Raw genomic sequence first — 19081 nt, forward strand, 5'->3', positions numbered from 1 at the left:
ACTCAACCCTGTGTCTTTTGTGTTTCCATATGAGTTTTAATAGCTCAACCTGTCATGTTTTTAATGTCATGTCAGGGATACCAACAGGGATGCATTGAAACAAACAATAACAACTTTGGGAGGAGGTTTGTCTTTACTGAGGATGCCTTACCTAGCCAAGACATTCCATATTCCATTCTTCCAACTCTTTTACTATGTTATGAACACTGCAGGGCAATTTGCCTTAAGATTTTTATCTTTCTCCACAATATTTATTCCTAAATATTTGAAAGATTCCGTTACCCACTTAAACTTACATAGCGGACAGGAGTTTGCTTTGACTCCTTCAGGAATATTAATTGATAAAATTTCAGCTTTATTGTAGTTTATTTTGAAGACTGATACCTGCCCAATTTACAAAGTCATTTGTTCTAGAACTTTGAACAAGGCTTCTGGATTCTGCAAATATAACAAGACATCATCAGCATACAAAGCTATTTTGTGTTCTACTCCAGAAGGCATTTTGATGTTCTTTACCAAGGGACTGTTTCTCACATTTATTGCAAACGTATTCCCAGAGGAAACAGGAGGGCAGGGGAATGACAGATAACCCTGTTTCATACTCTTAAACAAATTAAAAGGATTGATCACTATTAGCCAAAGCAGTCCAACAAGGTTGAGTATATAAGACCAACCTGCCCCATAAAACAGATTTTCAAAACCAAACCTTACCAAAAATCTGTCAAAGGTACTCCCACTCCAGACCGTTGAAGGTTAGTGCACAGAAAGAATTGCTAGAATTAACATTATAGGTCAAATTCAGAGTTCTTTGGATATTATCAAATAGATGCTTGCTAGCAATGAACCCAGATTGGTCAGGGTGAACATATTTGGCAAAAATGACACTCAATCCGTGTGCTAGCACCTCTGCATAAATTTTAGCATGTGCATTGAAGAAGTAGGTCTGTATGGTGCACTTAAGACCCTTTCCTTCTTTTGCAATGACCACAATTTTTGCCTTTGCCATGAATCTGGACTCCTGCTCCCCTGCAATATACCATTAAACAATTCAGTTAAAACAAGGACCAACTCTTGCTTTACATCTCTGAGATACTCCCCAGCAAACCCATTAGGGTCTGGAGCGTTACTGGATTTTAAATTCTTAATTACAACTTCAACGGCCTCTTGTAGATTTAGGTCTACCTTCCAAAACAGTTCTTTAGCCAAACTCTCTTCAAGACTGCTCATCTTTTTGAGGTAGGATATTTTATGAGGTATGATAAGGATCCGCCCCCCCACCCCGCCATTACCACCTTTCCAGGATCCCAGAGAATACGTCTATTGAGCCAATCCTTATTTTTGTCTCTATATTTCTGAAAATATTCTTCCAGCTCTTGAATTCTAAGGGATTCATATAACAAAGCTCTATTAAACCACCAGGCTCTTTGTTTTTGCAGAGTCTCAGTCTTTTAGTCTAATATATGCAGGGGCATGACCAGCCCAAATTGTAACGCCCAGATTAGCTTTTTTTCCAGACATGGAATTTTTGACCTGGTCTCCGTTTAAAGCCAGGCTCAGAGACAAGACCAGAGCTATGAGCTCCTCCACTGTCTAGGCCCATTTTGGTATTTATCAGCCCCCTCCCCCACATCATGATTGGGCTTTATCATCACAAGACCCCTGTGAGGCAGGAAAGCATTATCGGCAGTTTACAGAGAGGGACCTGAGGCACAGGTAGGTTCAGTGAGTTGTCCAGTCACAAAGGAAGTGTAGCAGATCCCAGAACTAAGCCCAAGTCCAAGGCCCAGTCCAGTAACTCAGTATTACCAACACCAGAAGTACAAAAACCACAAGTCTGACACACACACACACACACACACACACACAAATCATGATGTTTAAAAGATTTGGGGTTTTGTTTGCCTTTTGGGTAAGCTCTGGTTACATTTTCAATCCTTCCTCTGTAACCATGAAGGCTAGAATCTTTCTTTTAAATTAAAGCTGATATTTTCCTACAAGCAAGCAACTCCAGGAGGCGGGGCTTTAAGACCTCAAATGTCCTAAGCAGGGCCGGCTCCAGGCACCAGCTAAAGAAGCAGGTGCTTGGGGCGGCCAATACCAGTCCCTCTTGGAGCGAAGGACACACCGCTGAATTGCCGCTGAAGAGTGGAGTGGCGCGAACGTGCTGCCATGGCTTTTTTTTTTTTTTTTGCGCGCCGCTTGGGGCGGCAGAAAACTTGGAGCTGGCCTTGGTCCTAAGTTTCATGTTGCAGGATTTGGCAACCCTGGAGCTATGTCTACACTTTAGTTGGGATGCGTAATTCCCACCTGGATAGATGTATACATGTCAGGGGTCCGTCCCCTCCCCACACACACACACTGAACTCTAGGGTACAGATGTGGGGACCTACATAAAAGACCCCCTAAGCTTATATTTTACCAGCTTAGGTTAAAACTTCCCAAAGCACAAATTCCTTTCCTTGTCCTTGGACAGTGCTGTGCCACCACCAAGTGATTTACACAAAAATTCAGGGGAGAGTCACTTGGAATCCCTATTCCCCCAAAATATCCCTCCAAACCCCTTCACCACCTTTCCTGGAGAGGCTTGAGAATAATATACCAACTAATTGCCTTAGCAATGTGAGTACAAACCAGACCCTTTATCTTTAGGGCACTAAAATCAATTAGGTTCTTAAAAAAAGAAAAAACTTTATTATAAAGAAAAAAAGGAAAAGAATCACATCTGCAAAATCAGGATGGAAGGTAACTTTACAGCATAATAAAAAAAATTAACACAAAGGACTCCCCACTGGACTCTGCTTCACAGTGACAAAAACAGGAATAAAACTACCTCTGTAGCATAGGAAAATTCAGAAGCCAAAACAAAAGATAACCTAATGCACTTCCTTGCTTTACTTACAATTTCTGTAATTTTAGATGGATCATTCCAGGTATGTTTTCAGGAGATGTTGTACCTGCTTGGTCTCTCCCTCCCTCCAGAAAGGGAACAAACTAAGAGAGCCAAACAAATTCTCCCCCCTCCCCCAGATTTGAAAGTATCTTCTTTCCTCATTGGTCCTTCTGGTCAGGTGCCAATTAGGCGATTTGAGCTACTTAACCCCTTACAGGTAAAGCAATTTAGTACAGCTGCCAAGGAGGAATTTTATGCTACTCTTTTCTTTATATTTATGACAATATGCATTAGCTCTGCTTGAGCTAGCTTACTCAAAAGAACAGTCTGGCTGCGGAGGCATGAGCTTGAGGCGAACCGCCCAAGTATGTACCTAAAATATTAGATGGGGTCGGACTTGGGCAGCTAGCGCAACCTGCTGCCGTCACACTGCTATTTATGGCACGCTAGCTGAAGTGGCGCTAACATGTGTATGTCTCCGCAAGCTGCAAATTACACCTCCCAGCTACGCTGCCCTGAGTGACAACTGCTAGACCATCCTTCTGCCCCATTCAATTGGATAACCTGTAAAGCCAGACAGCACCTCCAGATGTCCCATGTGACAGCTGTGCAAAGGGAGCACTTGTTATTCAGTGTTTCTCCATCAGTCATTCTTCGGACTACTGCATAAGAGATATCCTTTCACGGACTGTCAACCTCCAACCTTTCAAAATGTTTCATTCTGCAGTCCAGCCACTGAGGCTTGAGAAAGAGTTTTAAGCAAATAGGGGCTTACATCTTAAGGATTTGATCAATTGGAGTCAGTCAACTGGACACAATCTTCCTCAAATGCAGAAGATGAACAGAACTGGATGACAGGTTTCAGAGTGGTAGCCGTGATTGTTTTTGCTTATACACACTATGAGGAGTCCTTGTGGCACCTTGGAGACTAGCAAATTTATTTGGGCATTTATTTTAGCCCACGAAAGCTTATGCCCAAATAAATTTGTTAGTCTCTAAGGTGCCACAAGAATTGGATGAGTAAAGGAGTCACTAACTGACCCTGGTCTGTAATTTGTTTAATTTTAAGTTCTGGTTAAACCTGCCAATCAGGAAAAAATGCAAGGATAAGTTGTGATGTGCAATGTTTCCTCTTTCTGATGCAGGAAGCCCAACATAAGGGGTTTGGGAAAAGGGGTTAAGCAGATGCTTTGCAATTCAGGAGGGCGCAAGAGCAGCTTTAAAGGATAATAATATTGTTTTGATTGTTCTAATTAAGTTCCTTGTTCAGTTAGAAGAACGCAACCCTGTCATTCCTAGTTCTATAGGAGGGTTTGCAGTACTTGCGTTAAAGACACTAGGAGATTGATGTAGTTTTGGTTCAAGTTAGATCTCTATAACCATCATATTTATGCTCCTCAGAAGCTAGAATCTGCATGCTATAATGTAGGAACCAGCTTGTTTTGCATCTAAGTTTACAATATAATTTGTTTAAGCCAGCCTTCAAAAAGATGTAATCACAACATTAAAGATCAAAATTCAAAAGCTTGATACAAAGTTATCAGTTTTTAAAAATTAGACCCTACCCTGACTTTTGTGCATGGAACATGTACGGTATGTTCCGTAAATTCCAGTATTTTTTATGCATAAAAGATCTGCTTTCAGATGTACTTGACAAGAGAAAGGGAAAGTTTCTATCTCAAACCTTTACAAAAGTCCCTTTGTTGTAACAGCTCCAACAGCAGAATGGAAACCATTGAGCTGAACAACCGTTGTTCATATAGTAAGTTGATCCATTTGTTGCACACGGTATGAGATGTTTGACAAAAACAACAGACGTGAAAAGCCCAATCAAGACACACAAGAAGGATTTGAAGAGTGAAAGATGCAAGTGCACTAATTCAAAGCATCTCACATCAAACCTTAAGTTCTAGTTCAGTCTCCATGGACAGTACAAGCAGGGTACATTTACACTGCGATAAAAGATCCACTGCATGGCCGTGGCTGGCCCGGGTCACCTGACACAGGTCAGCCACGGGTCTTTTATTGCAGTGCAGACACACCCTGAAGGAAAGTGCTTTGCTCAACTGTATCCTCACTCAGAATCTAAAATGGAACAACCCTCAACGACAAGCTAAGATGTGTCTACATATTGATCTAGTCTTCACTCTTCACAGTCTCTGCTAGTGGTATTCCCAAACCTGGGGCATATGAGGGTGGCAGATTGAAAGTGCTGCTCAACCCAGCCTGCTCAGGCATGCTCTATTCCAGTGTAGTGCCCAGGGCATATTAGGGTGACAGCTTGGAATGCTGTTCAACCCAGCCTACTGAATCCAGGGACATATAAGGGGTCAGCTTGGGAGTGCTGATTAACCTGGTCCTCTCAGACACTGTGTGTGTGTGTGTGTCTGATTCTGGGACTGGAAGAACCCAGCCCTGGGGAACCTAGGTCCTGCAGGATAGCTCCATTGGGAGGGAACTTGCAGAAGGGAGAAGTAGAGCTCACTATAAGTGACACAAGCAGCACATTGACAGAATTACAGACTCCCCTCCCCCAAACCATAGAATCTCAGGATTGGAAGAGATCTCAGGAGGTCATCTCTTCCAACCCCCTCCTCAAAGCAGGACCAACACCAACTAAATCATCCCAGCCAGGGCTTTGCAAGCCTGACCTTAAAAACCTCTAAGGAACGAGACTCCACCATCTCCCTAGGTAACCCATTCCAGTGCTTCACCACCCTCCTAGTGAAAAAGTTTTTCCTAATATCCAACCTAAACCTTCCCCACTGCAACTTGAGACCATTACTCCTTGTTCTATCATCTGTTACCACTAAGAACAGTCTAGATCCATCCTCTTTGGAACCCCCTTTTAGGTAGTTGAAAGCAGCTATCAAATCCCCTCTCATTCTTCTCTTCTGCAGACCAAACAATCCCAGTTCCCTCAGCCTCTCCTCATAAATTATTTTTGTTGCCCTCCACAGGACTCTTTCCAATTTTTCCACATCCTTTTTGTAGTGTGGGGCCCAAAACTGGACACAGTACTCCAGATGAGGCCTCACCAACGTCGAATAGAGGGGAATGATCACATCCCTCAATCTGCTGGCAATGCCCCTACTTATACAGCCCAAAATGCCGTTAGCCTTCTTGGCAACAAGGGCACACTGTTGACTCAGTGTCGACTCAGAAGAGAAACCCTAATAAATCAGTGTACCTCAAAGTAACAGGCAAATCTGGTAACAGCAGAGCTGGTAGCACTGCCTATGATCATCACAATCGCCATTTCTCACTGCCTCCTCACCCTATACTTAAGGTCTTGTCTATACTAGCTGGTAAGTATCTTCAAAATATAGCAACGATCTGCTGAAAGGGACCATGGGAAGTCCCTATCAGACAGGACAAAGCCATATTCAAAAGCCAAGCTGTACCCTACATGCCATCAGTTAAGGGAGGGGGACATCTCTTGGAACAGGTTTCAGATATGGCTCATTCTAAAGCAGGCGGGACCCAAGGCACTCCTTGGCTATGCAAGTATTTTCTCCTCTCCCAGAGTTAAGCTTGCATTTTTGTATTGCAGCTTCCATTCAAAAACCCAAAGAACAAAATATATTGTCTGAGGTAAAAGCAGCAAAGAATCCTGTGGCACCTTATAGACTAACAGATGTTTTGCAGCATAAGCTTTCATGGGTGACGAAGTGGGTATTCACCCATGAAAGCTCATGCTGCAAAACGTCTGTTAGTCTATAAGGTGCCACAGGATTCTTTGCTGCTTTTACAGATCCAGACTAACACGGCTACCCCTCTGATACTTGTCTGAGGTAACTTATCCGTGGGAAAACTCAATTACAAGGAGGTAGATAACCTGGTGCTCACCTGGGACATCCATGACAGAGAGTCGGTTGGATGAAATTGCTAGGGACAGCTTGAATAAGAGTGGGGAAGGGAGAGGGGTTGGCTGATGGCCATTCTGATGAACTTGAAATTTTCTTAAAAGAGGAGAGAAAAAGCCAGTGTTCACCAAAATGCTTCCAGCAGCCCCAGGTTTAGGGCTCCCCTACACTTGGAGTGAATCCGGAATGAGGTAACGTGTGAATTTAAAGCACAGTATCTGTTCTGCAATAGCTCTCTGTGTGGACGGTCTCTTTCTGGAATAAGGAGTAGGGTTTTATGGATTAAACTTTATTGGTAAGAGTCAGTAAACATCAATTTCACCATATACAGAAAATATTTATATTGATAATTATTTAAGTTTCCAGATAGGCAAAGTGAACAAACTGCTGCTTGAGAACATCTTAGAGTTTGTTTTAAAGATACTCGCTCTGTACATTTTGACATGTGATGGTTGGCAATTTGTGTTTTAATGGGTATTGAGGTTTAACTTCTTGAATCTAAACATCTTCTGTCATGAAATAATTAGTCTGACACCCCCACACACACCCTATTGACTGACTCGCCCATAACTTCCCACACTGTGAACATTTAAACTGATAAAAATTGAAGAAAAAAATCTTAACCCATAATTTCTCAACTGTAAAAAAGAAAAGCTAAAAAAAATGCTTAAACATCAATATTATTCAAAGTTATCAAAAAAATTGAATTTGCCAACCCTAAATAAGAGCACTTACACAGAGATATTACAGCAGCTATCCCAGTCAATTTCTAAGTGTAGACAAGCCTTAAGCTGAAACATTTCCTCATGGAAAAAGTTTTGCACCCTCTCTCCATAGTAGCTGCCCCAGGACTGACCCATCGATTCACATTTGGCATCTGCAGCTGAAATAGCCAAGAAGAGCTGTCACCATTCAGCCAACGATCTTTCACAAGGACACAGACAAATGTTTAAAACTACTTCAGACGGGATTACTCACTTGGCTACAGTTCTGTATGCCACGACGACCCTTCACAAGAGCAGGGCCTTGCACGGTGACAGGCACAAATGGTGCAGTGCTCTGCTCATTCAGAAACCAATGTATTGAAAGGAAATATGTTTGAGTCATTGTGGCGGACAGTCTCATGTGCCCAGTTTAAAGTGTACCTGAAACAACAAGAGAAAGGATGAAGCACTATTTCAAACAGATCTCTTACCAAGTTAGAGATGGGGTCTGGACCACAACTCTGTACCAGAACTAGCCCTGGACTTTCTGGATCCAGAGCTGAACTCCAGTACTTTGCCACTCTGGCCCATTTCTACCAAGAACATTTATAGGACGAAAGGAGCTTTGCTGCTACTACTGCTGCTTGTTTTGCACACCTTCTCAGCTTAGTAATGGCAGCTGTACTGCCCAAACCTATTTGGTCACATACTGGGATCGGGAGGGACAATAAGTAACCTACACAAAGTGACAAGTCCACTACTTATTTCATACAAAAGTTATAGCAGGCTACATTTCACACACACGCACGCCCAAGGTGTGGCATCAGCCCCAGTCATCCCCATTAATCACACTCCATGTATTCCCCAGGCAGCTCAAGCTTGTGGGCGCATAAGGTATCCTCACCACTTCTGCTGGAATGGACTATGCACAAGTAGATAGTTTTTGCAAGCAGACCCCAAGCACTCTGCCTCTTCGACCCACTGCCCCAAAACAGTCCCCTGAAACTCACATGTGCTGTGAGGCACTCAACCTGGCCCAGTCATGTCTATGGCATTATACATGCTACCGTCCAAGGGAGTCCATAAGGCAGCGCCATCGTGCCTTTAGTTGTCAGTTAGAAGCATGTTCCACCCCATTTTGAACGCACCCCTGATACGCTGGTGGAAATCAGGACAAGCCTTCTTTACCCAGGGCAGCAGCACATAGGCTGGGTTGGCTGAAGATAACAGTGGGCATGGGTAGTCCTTAATTGTCATTAGGGAACAACATATCAGCTTCCCATACTGGAACAGACCTGCCCTGAACACCCTGGCATCATGCACTCTGCCAGTGCATCCCACATAGGTGTTCATGAATCTGCTACATTGGTTCACACTGGGTGATTACACACACCCGTAATATCCTTTCCTGTAAATCTACTCACTCCTCTAAATGGCAGGCATTAGGTGGGTGTGTATATGCTACCCGTAGCACCTGCACAGTTTAGAAACATTTTTTTCCAACCCTGCAGTTACTGCAAGGATATTTCCCAATTTAGCCGGGGGTTGCAGGAGAACACTGAAACGTGTCCAGTTCTGACCCAAAGATTTCTGGGTGCATAATCTATGCTTCTTAGCACCACAACTCACTGTGCTGCTCTAGGTTAGCTTTCTCAGGGCATTGTGAGACATATTGCCAGTCCTTTCTGGGATGGTGGGTGGAAATGGTCTTGGCCTGGGAAATTAATTTCCTAGCTCAAGCCAACCTGGAGTGTTCTCTCCTGGTCCTGTAAGAGATGGATCCTGCTCGCCCTAACAACCAGGACCAACAGCCGATTGTTTTCATAGAGGCTGTGTTTCTTTGGCATGCCGTAGTAGAAGCTGTCTCCTAAAGATGGTGGTGCATATTTCAGCTTGTTCTGTAACTTTAGATACCAGCAGGGTGAAGGATGTGGTATGAACCTGAACAGAACCGAATGAGTTTACAATTAACACTTCATTTCAGACAACATTACTCCTCCCCTCTGGAGTCCTCTTGTTTACCTTGCTCCACTTTATCCAAAGCCACCTTTGTTATGAAAACTTCTTTTCAAAGGCACCTTGAAGACCACTGCTCTAGGAGTGTAAACACTGCTGTTTGATGCTGTTTTCAGAACAAACTTTCCAAATATATTGCCACTATTCTGCATCTCCAGCAAAGTCATTAACCTCGCTATGAAAGATGAGCAGAAAGTATTCTGGCCCACTCGCGCCCACTACGCCATCCTTGTTCTTTACTTGTATTCTACCCTCCTGACAATGCAGCCAAATGCCCTGTTGCAATTACAGATAGCTTCAAGGATTGTTTGCAACAAACAGTTCAGCCTCCTCCCCGATCAGAGTAGATGTAGAGTGTTCCATTTGGATAGACATGCTCGGTTTCGGTTCACTGCCTCTAGTTTATCCATATGCTTCTTTATTTACACAAAATGACTCACCCCTCATCACTGGGAACCCTTCCCATGTTGTTGCCATTAGCAAATTGGCAAGTTCAAAGAAATTTCACGCTATTTGTTTTTTGCTGCTAGCAGGCCAGCGGGACATAACAGTTGATCTAAAGTGCAGGATTTGTGAAAAGCGTTTATTAAAGTGTTTCAGTTAAAGCTCTAATGGTAATAGATTTACAGCATCTCCCTGCACAGTTTAGAAGCCAGACACTGCACCATGTGTTAGCCTCAGTTAAATTGGGCAAAAACAGACTAATTCGGTGAACTGTGTTAGTCTATTTTCCATTGACCAAACTCAGCAAAATACAGACAGTAAAGAGAGATTTTTCCAGCTTGAATAATCCAATTATTTTAGTTAACCCAGGTAAGGAATTTCAGAGGTTTTATTAAAATTTTTATCCTGAAAAACTTCCCCTTAAGATTGCAACCACTGCATCCTGGCTTTGAAACGATTCTCTCTGAAAGGTCCAGAGATACAAACAAGCCTCAAAGTTTGGATGCTTCTCCAGATCTTTTCAGGTCTTACTTCACCATCTCCTCTACTGTTCCAGCAACAACAGATTTAAGATGTCTAGGTTCTAATCCTGGCTGGTTGTGCAACTTTGGGCAAGCCATTTAACTGACCTGTGCCTCAGTTTACCCACCCCTAAATCACTGATGGCAATGCATAGCTACCTCATGAGGACATAGTAAGTTTGGTTAAGAATATTTCACTTGTCTAAAGAAGTAGTGCTTTATAGCCATTCATGAAGCCCCATGTTACCCCAAGGAAGTATTCACCTAGCTATCTTATAGATAAGGAAACCGAGGCACTGAAAGGAAGTCTGTGGCAAAGTCATGAGAAGAACCCAGAAGACTCCCTGCTCTATCCATAGGCTCAGATGTATTTTGAGATATTTGGATGACAAGCACTACAGACTGCAAGTTAGTCTTCTCCTATTTACCGCACTGATCCCAGCATACCTCTAAAACCTACACTACCCGCTTCCAGATACATACCTTTACTTCTGTCTCCCCCACACAGCTAGTCTGTATAGTTAATGTAAACAAATATTTTATTCAATGGCTTCCCAGAGTCAGATGTGCTCAGAAAGCCTCTCTCCAACTAGAGTTGGATGCATTTGAGGGGAGAAGTTTGCTTCTGAGATTTCAGAGAAGTTTCAGATACAAGTTTTTCCACGCTCTTCTCCCTCCTCCACCTGCAGTTTTATATTACAGTAGCTCTTTGCATAGGTGCTGACTCCATGGGTGCTCCGGGGCTGGAGCACCCATGGGGAAAAATTTAATAATAATTGGAAATATACCAATCTCCTAGAACTGGAAGGGACCTTGAAAGGTCATCGAGTCCAGCCCGCTGCCTTCACTAGCAGGACCAATTTTTGCCCCAGATCCCTAAGTGACTTCCTCAAGGATTGAACTCACAACCCTGGGTTTAGCAGGCCAATGCTCAAACCACTGAGCTATCCCTCCCCCCTAGCCCACCTCTGCTCCGCCTCCTCCCCTGAGCGCACCACATCCCCGCTTCTCCCAGCACTTACCACTGCAAAATGTTTCACGGAAACAAGCGCTGGGAGGGAGGGGGAATGCAGCACGCTCCAGGAAGAGGTGGGACCGGGGCAGGGATTTGGGGAAGGGGTTGGAATGGAGGAGGGGCCGGAGGCGAACACCCACCGGCGCTGGGAAAAGTTCTCTTAGAAGCCATAGCCAAGTTCAGGGCTTTGTTGTGCTAGGCGCTGTATAACATTGTAACTAATGGTCCCCATGACAAAGAGATTACAATATAAATAGGTAAGACAGAGGGGAATCAGAAGCGCAGAAAGGTGCAGCGACTTACTCAAGACCAGCAAGTTATTGGCCTAGGCAGCCTGACTCCTACTCCAGTGGCCTTATCCAGACCAGCCCCCTGGCCTCACTCTTACTCATTAGCACCTTCCCAGTAATCGATCAGTTGCATTAGTCACGAGCCTCAAATTAAAACTAGCTCACCTTTTAAAGTTAAAATGATATACACAATCCACTGAATTCGCTCCCCATCCTCCACGAATACCAGGCTCTTGTTCCTCCATTGTTTGCAATGATTTCCACCTCTCTACCAAGTAATAGTCAATTCAGATGAAAACTCTGTTTTAGAGTTTTAAATCTCCAGTGACTTTGCAGCTTAAGTCATCTTTGGTATTAGAGCAATACGTGGAAAACATACCATTCCAATTAAGCAACATTGTATTTGCTGCCAGGCCACTCTGTTAGGTTAGCTTTATCTTCTCACTAGTATAAACCAACAGTGAATTACCTTTTCCTCATTGTTAGAGTTTTATAAATGACTAATTGTTCACTGTTGCACAGCCAATTTTAATAGATTAGATCTATGATTTTGTATTTAATTACAATCCAGTTAGGATCTGTGGCAATGATCTTGAGAACAAGTGTCAGGTCCCTTAACATGTATTTACCCAGGATCTATTCTAGCCTCCTCAGCAACGTATATATTAGGAGTTTGTGTCTGGAGTTTTTTGTTTTTTTTTTAAATTAATGCTGAGGAAAAAATGGTGCAAGCAAGATAGGAAATTCCATGTTCAAGCTCACAAGTCAAACCTATTGTGCAGAGTTAGCCACAGCTTAGACTTCCAGTTATCAGTTTGTGCCACATAAAACCTTTAATGTTAAGCAGGGAGGGGTTTTTTTGTCTTTAATTCAAAGAGATCTGTGTTTATACTCTGGCTTCAATCTCTGATTTTTGGAGACAGCTCCCATTGCAAATAAAAGATAAATTCTATTGGGGCTACTCTCCATTATCATGCAATATATGTAACGAGTTACCCCTGTGCAAAGCAGGTGCAAGACACCACCATATCAGTAGTAAGTGATTACACCCTGCGAAGCCACACACACAGGTCTCTGAGCTATACATCCAGATGAAGACAGCCAAGACCCAGCCTTTCACAGTCTTTTTGCACTTGCCATAACATGTTTTAAAAGTTATTTTTATTTGGAAGGTACACGGCTTATCAGCATTCCCAATAGCACTGCTAACCGCAACCCAAGACCATTAGAAGACAGAAGTAACTCACACCTACTCCACCACCACCACCCTGACACTCCAGGATCTACTATAGATTGTCCACTCCTTTGAACACTCAAGTTTTAGGTGTGCTACCAGGATCTTGTCTACAACAGCACCATTCGGAATAATAGGGGTGTAATCTAATGCAGCTAATCATTTCCTTTAGTTAAAATATGATTTTAGCACACCAAAGACCACACTGTATAATCATCAACTACCGATCTTTGGAGCGTGTGTCAGGATTCAACCTTAAATTAAATGTTATTAACCCCTGCTCCCATCAGACACCTTGCGGAATATATAGAAACAACAGAAATGCATCTTTGCAAAAGGTCAAATGGAAACATCTTTTAAAGACAACTTTTCTCTTTCAGTGTTGGCAAGCCCAAAATTGCAGCCTTCTAGCCCAATAGAGGCTCTTGGACTAAAACATACTCGGATGAGAAAGTGAGTCTCATTGTCCAACCAGAAATGCAAGAGGCAGTATAAACGGATTGGATTTTTACCTTTGCTCCCACTGCATCAGCCATCTGAGATATTCGCAGGCCACAACCCATGGAAGGAAACCTAAATATGCACTAACGCAAAGTTTACAGCCTCCCTTTCAAAAGCATGCCCGTTCTCAGCTAGGTACACCTGGTGTCTCCCAGCCTAACAACATGGAATAGCCTTCCTAAAAAAGAAAAGGTCACCAGGTGAGACATTTCAAGTAGTTTTTAAATGTAAACACAAGAATTGGACACAACACATTCTTCCTACATCAATAACAGGGCGAGAGAGTGGCGGGGATGGATCACAAAAAAAACATGTTAATACGTGACCTTTGCTAAAGTTTGAAGACTTAATTGAAAGCAGGCTTGGAAGGATTTGGGTTTTTTCCCCAGTAAATGCTGATCTCACTGAACACACACAAACCAACAAAAATATTTCCCTCGCTGCTCCTCAAAATTGACAGAGAGGCAAAGCAAGGAAAATGCTGCTAGAGAACTCCTGAGAGTTTGATTTAAGGATATTCCAATTGTATATTCTGACCTGGGATACTGACATCTTGTTTGAAAGGTTAAAGTTTTAACTTTTGGAATCTGCTGCCAGGCTTAGACGTTCAGCTTGTGCCGCATACAACCCTTTAATGTTAGACAGGGAGGGAGGTTTTTGTGTCTTTAAGCAAAGGGATCTGTGTTTATACTCTGGCTTCATAAGGACTCCGATGCCCATAGGTGCTGGAACTAGGGGGTGCGGTTTCCATTATATCCAGGGTTTGCAGTTTGCTTCAGTGGCTCTCAGTACCCCCACTATACAAATTGTTCTGGTGCCCCTGCTGCCTCCCTGGGCCTTTACCTGCCTGATGCTCTCCCACAAGTTCCTGCAAAGTGTAAAAAAAAAGTTAAACGTATAAAAAAAAAGTTTTAAAAACAGACATCCCCGTATCTGCAGAAACGGTACCAAACAGGACACTCGCATTGCGCCAGAAGCAAAGTCCCGGCGACTAACTGACCAAGGCGTTGGCTTCTTTTCCCCACCCCGCCACGCGGAGCAGGTTCAGCCCCAGGGAGAGGTTTGGGGAAGGCGCCGCCTGGCTCTGCCCCCGGCCGCGGGTACTCACACATCAGCGTGCTGAACGCCACCGCGGCCAGCAGGGCCTGGACGAGCACCCCGAGCCGGCCCAGCAGCGCCCCGCTATTGCAGCCGTGGGGCTGGATTTTCACCGGGGTGCCCAGGAGCCCGGTCTCGGTCACCCCAGTGACGGGCCGGGCGGGGCCCGGAGCGGGCTGCGGGGAGGCAGGGAGAGGCATCCCGGCCGGCTCCGTGCAGCGCCGAGCGCCGCCGCTGCTGCTGCGTCCTGCGGGGGAGCGGCCCCAACCCGGGGCCGGATGTAGCTTCCCCGGGGAGGGGGCGGCAGGGACGGGGCTCAATGGGCGGCGGGCTCTAGTCCGGAAACGCCCTGCCCCTCCCCGGCCAGGCTGCAACTGGGGGGGGAGAGGGGCTGTTTTGGAGCAGGGGGAGGGGCCGGGTGGGTCATTCTGGGGCAGGTTGCAGGCAGGGGGGTTGGTTGGGGAGAGGGGGACTATTCTGGGGCAGGGGGAGGGTCAGGTTGGGGGGTCATTCTGGGGCAGGGGAAGGGGTAGCTTGGGGAAGGGGAATCATCTGGGGAAGAGGGAGGTGAGGGCCAGGCAGGGGAAGCTGGACAGGGAAGGTCATTTTGGGGTGCAGGGGAGCTGGTGATGCATAACGGTCCCTCTACGAGGCTGGCGATGAATGAGTGAAGAAATCCTTCCAACCCCAGTGATACTCCTGGGTCTCTCTCAGTTTTGTCATCTAGAGCCCCTCTGGGTGGGACCTGCATCATTTATAAAACAAGGAAAGCTCTTAAAAACCAAAGAGAGAGACAATTCCTTTACCTCAAGCCACCCGCTGCAAAGCTGACTGTATGTATAGCGATAAAATAAAGGGATTTTCTGGTCCCGTCTGCACCATAACCAGCGCCGTGGTTGAGATGTGGCTATGACAAGACAATTCTCTGGCACAGTTAAAACACAGTATGGGGAAGGGAAGAGGGGGCAGAAACTTCTCGTACCAGGTTCCTGGACTGTGCTGTCTCCTGGGGGGGCCAGAGAGGAAAGGGATTTTGGCCCCGCAGGCTGTGCTGCACTCCAGCCGATTTGCACCCCTCAACTGGTGCAAATCAGCCCTAAGCCAAGCAAATCTGGCCCCAGGAAGATCTCCCCTGCGTAGAGGCCATAGAAGAGTAGTGGAGCTCAGACTCCACCCTCCTGCTGCAGCCAGCCTAGGGGGGGAAGCTGGGACTTTCCTATGCCCTGGTAATGAGCATAGGAGACCATTGGCAGCTGCCACATATTACAGTCGACTAGTTGGCTGTGATGTGCCCCAGTGGACTGAACGCTTGCAGAGTGGGATTCAGGGGACACAAATGCCAATACCTTTGCACCGGCCTAATCTACACTGATCTCTCCCTTAACTAAACACTTAATGTCGATCCTATTTAGATCCTATCCACCTTGCAGCTGCAGCCAACCCCAGGCTTTCCAAAACCATGAGACTGGCTTAAAAATTGTGATAGAAATACGCTTGGGGTTTATTTGATTTGGGTTTGGGTTTCTGAGCCTTTAGGGTTCACTAAGGTCACATTAAGCTCGTCTCTAGAGGGCTAGAAACATATGATTTTTTAAAAAAAGAAAACTGATAATTAACTATTTGTTCACCCCAACCCACCTCAGTATACAATCAACAGTATACCAAACTGTCCTGACGTGAGAAATACCTGAAAAGAACCTAGTGTTAAATCAGTAGGCTGACCTTCCCTAGAGTCACTAAAAGCAGGGTTATTCTATCAGATTCCATTGTAATATTGGGTCTAACACCCCTCAAACTGGGAAATCTAGTTTGTTGGATTTCAGTTTCACAATCTAACTGGCACCTTGTCAAATTCATAAAATTGACCCCCTTTCATGCTTACAATCTCATATAATCACATGACTCCCAGAGCTGGGGCTTTCAGAAAAACCACAACTATTGCAAGACTCGTGATGAAATCACAGGAATTGGTATGGTTCAAAACCACTTCAAAAACTGTTCAGTCCAATCTATATCGCAAGAGTGATTCATATTTTTACTGTCCTGTTGGAAATAGGTCATTAGTACAGTATAGGGGGAACCTAAATCTAAGGTGTGAGTATTAGTCTTTTTTTTTCAGTACCAGTTTCTCTTTGCTGAGAGCAGCTCCTGATGTTCCTTTGAAGAATTCAGAGCTAGGAGTGATGCCACTGACTTCTGCTTGGGGGTCCTATGCCTTTGAAATGTGTCAGTAAGTCATGCTCACTAAAGAGAAACCAGCTCTTACAGGTTTCAGGCCTTGTCTACACTAGAAAGTTTTACCAGCAGAAGTTCTGCCAGCGTCCTACTGACACCTATTTCAGCAGAACGCATTCACATCTGGCTGCTTTTGCATGGCCCATGTGTCCCCACAGCATTAGCTTGCTTTAGCCAAAGACATACGGCACTGTGAGCAGGCATCCCAGGGTCCCCTCGCCACCATCTGATGCACTGCCTCCTGGGAAATGTTTGCGACGTATTGTGGGGCTGCTGCCATGTATTACAGGACACCGCTCTCAGGGAATTGTGGGAGTTTGGGGACAAATCCCTCTGTTCCATCCCAGAGGCTACTCTTTTTCGTGCCATTTTTCAATCTCCCCCTCAAAACATTAGCAATTATTTGTTATTTGTATTACTATAGCTGAACTAGGAGCACTAGTGCAGCTCCTCGGCCCCCAGTGTGCTAGGCACTGTACAAACACAGGACAAAAAGAAGACAGTCCCTGCCCTTAAAGAGCTGACAGTCTAAGTAAAAGACAAGAAAGTAGATGGGCAGACAGACAGGGGACTATGTGGAAACTACAGGTCAGTACTGGTCAGTACAGGAGCTGCCTAGCCGCTGTCACAAGTCATCAGAGGTCTCCTGCCTGTTTTAAAGACAGGGCAAGTCACTCTCTTGTATTTGTGGAAGCATGGCACCAGCTGGACATCCAGCGAGGATACTGAGGAGGATGGCGTGAACGAAACTGACCGGCTGCTGCAAGGAATCACTGAGAAGCTGCCCACAGTGAAGCCGTGGTTTGGGGCCTGTATGAGCATTGGGTAGTGGGACCGGATCATGGTGTAAACCTGGGATGCTCAACAGTGGCTCCAGAACTTCTGGATGCAGAAGGCCACATTCCTGGAGTTGTGCGCCAAGTAGGGTGACCAGATCACACAGGTGAAATATCGGGAAATGGGGGGGTGGAGCAAAAAAAAAAAAAAACTGCCACTGGAGCTCCACCCTCCCAACCCCCGCACCAGCATGCCTCCACTCTGTCTCCTCCTCCCTCCAGCGCTTGCGATCCCATACAGCTAATCAGCGCAAGCCTGGGAGGGAGGGGGGAGGAGGAGGAGGAATGTGGTGTGCTTGGGGAAGAGGCAGGACCAGGATGAGGATTTGGGGAGGGATCCAATGGGGCAGTGAGGGGGCGGGGCTGAGGGCACAGGGCCAGGGTGGGGATTTGGGGAGGGATCCAATGGGGGAAGGAGAGGGCAGAGTTGGGGCGGGGAGGGGCGCGAGCCTGTGAGTGGAGGCAAAATATCGGGACAATTCACGTCCCGACCAAAGGTAGGTTGGGACATGGGACAAATAAGCAAATATCGGGACAGACATCTTGTCACCCTAGCGCCAAGCCCACCCCAGCCCCGTAGCCCACAGACAGACACCAAGATGAGTTCATGCAAGAGCTGGAAGAGGGAGCTGAGGGCTGTGTCATGCCACAAGGGGGAGCCCTGAGATGGCCCTTTCATATGCTGGTGGAACTACAGAGGCTGGCTACAGGATTTCGGTCACTCGGCAAGCTGGTTTCACTGTGCCAGCAGAAGCTGAGGGTTTTGTGGGCAGGAATCCCAACGGAGTGTGGATGCACACACGGCTGTGCCGACGGAAGGAACATTTTGCCAGTAAAACTTTCTGGTGTGGACCAGGTCCATACAGATGGGCTGCTGTCTTTTTCTGCACTGAGGGCAGCTTATGTCCTAGTGAGGAGTCCTTCAAAGGCAGAAATCCCCCAACCAAAAGCAATGGTTTCTTGGGGACAGAAAGCTGTAGGCCCCTCAGAGTCCTTGAGCCTCAAGGCTTTTCATTAGGCTAGGCGGTGTTGCCTAGGGGTTAGAGCCCGTGGCCGAGAGACAGGATTCCTTTTTGCTTTCAGTTTCCTTGCCTGTTTGTTTCTTTTAAACGTCTGTGCTTAATAATGTCAGCTGCACCGTCCTCTGCTGCACCGTCCTCTGCTTCACTCAAGTCTGTGATCTGGGATTATGTTTCACTCCTCCCTTTCCTTTGCCCAACACATCCAGGCTACCTCCAAAGCCTGCTCCTTCATCCATCACAACATATATCAGGTCTCTAGGTCTCTTTCCATCCCCACCTGCAGTTCTCTCATTCAGACAGTGCCTGACTCAGCCACTGCAGCAGCTTTCTGTCTGGCTGCCCTGCCATACACATGGCCCATGCGAAAACTAGCAACTAAGATCATCTTCCTTGCTCATCATTTTGACCA

General features: G+C 45.6%; 1 protein-coding gene and 1 long non-coding RNA gene across 3 annotated transcripts in view; both read right to left on the minus strand.

Moving 5' to 3' along the window:
* Positions 1-14897, minus strand: part of LOC120397486 (store-operated calcium entry regulator STIMATE-like) — a 71105-nt gene extending 56208 nt beyond the window's left edge. The window contains exon 1 of one of the 2 annotated variants that reach the window (XM_039523414.1): positions 14590-14897. In XM_039523414.1, coding sequence (XP_039379348.1) covers positions 14590-14779 — 190 coding nt within the window. In that variant the 5' untranslated portion in view covers positions 14780-14897. The remainder of the gene's footprint in view (positions 1-14589) is intronic. The other variant, XM_039523404.1, reaches the window with a different exon arrangement.
* Positions 7581-14174, minus strand: LOC120397492. The gene is made up of 3 exons (XR_005593825.1): positions 14019-14174; positions 7735-7901; positions 7581-7639 (listed from the first exon to the last, which is right to left on the minus strand). It is a non-coding gene; the product is annotated as an uncharacterized LOC120397492 (long non-coding RNA).
* Positions 14898-19081: the final 4184 nt, after the last annotated feature.

Source organism: Mauremys reevesii, linkage group 1 (genome assembly GCF_016161935.1).
Source record: "Mauremys reevesii isolate NIE-2019 linkage group 1, ASM1616193v1, whole genome shotgun sequence".
Taxonomy (NCBI): domain Eukaryota; kingdom Metazoa; phylum Chordata; order Testudines; family Geoemydidae; genus Mauremys; species Mauremys reevesii.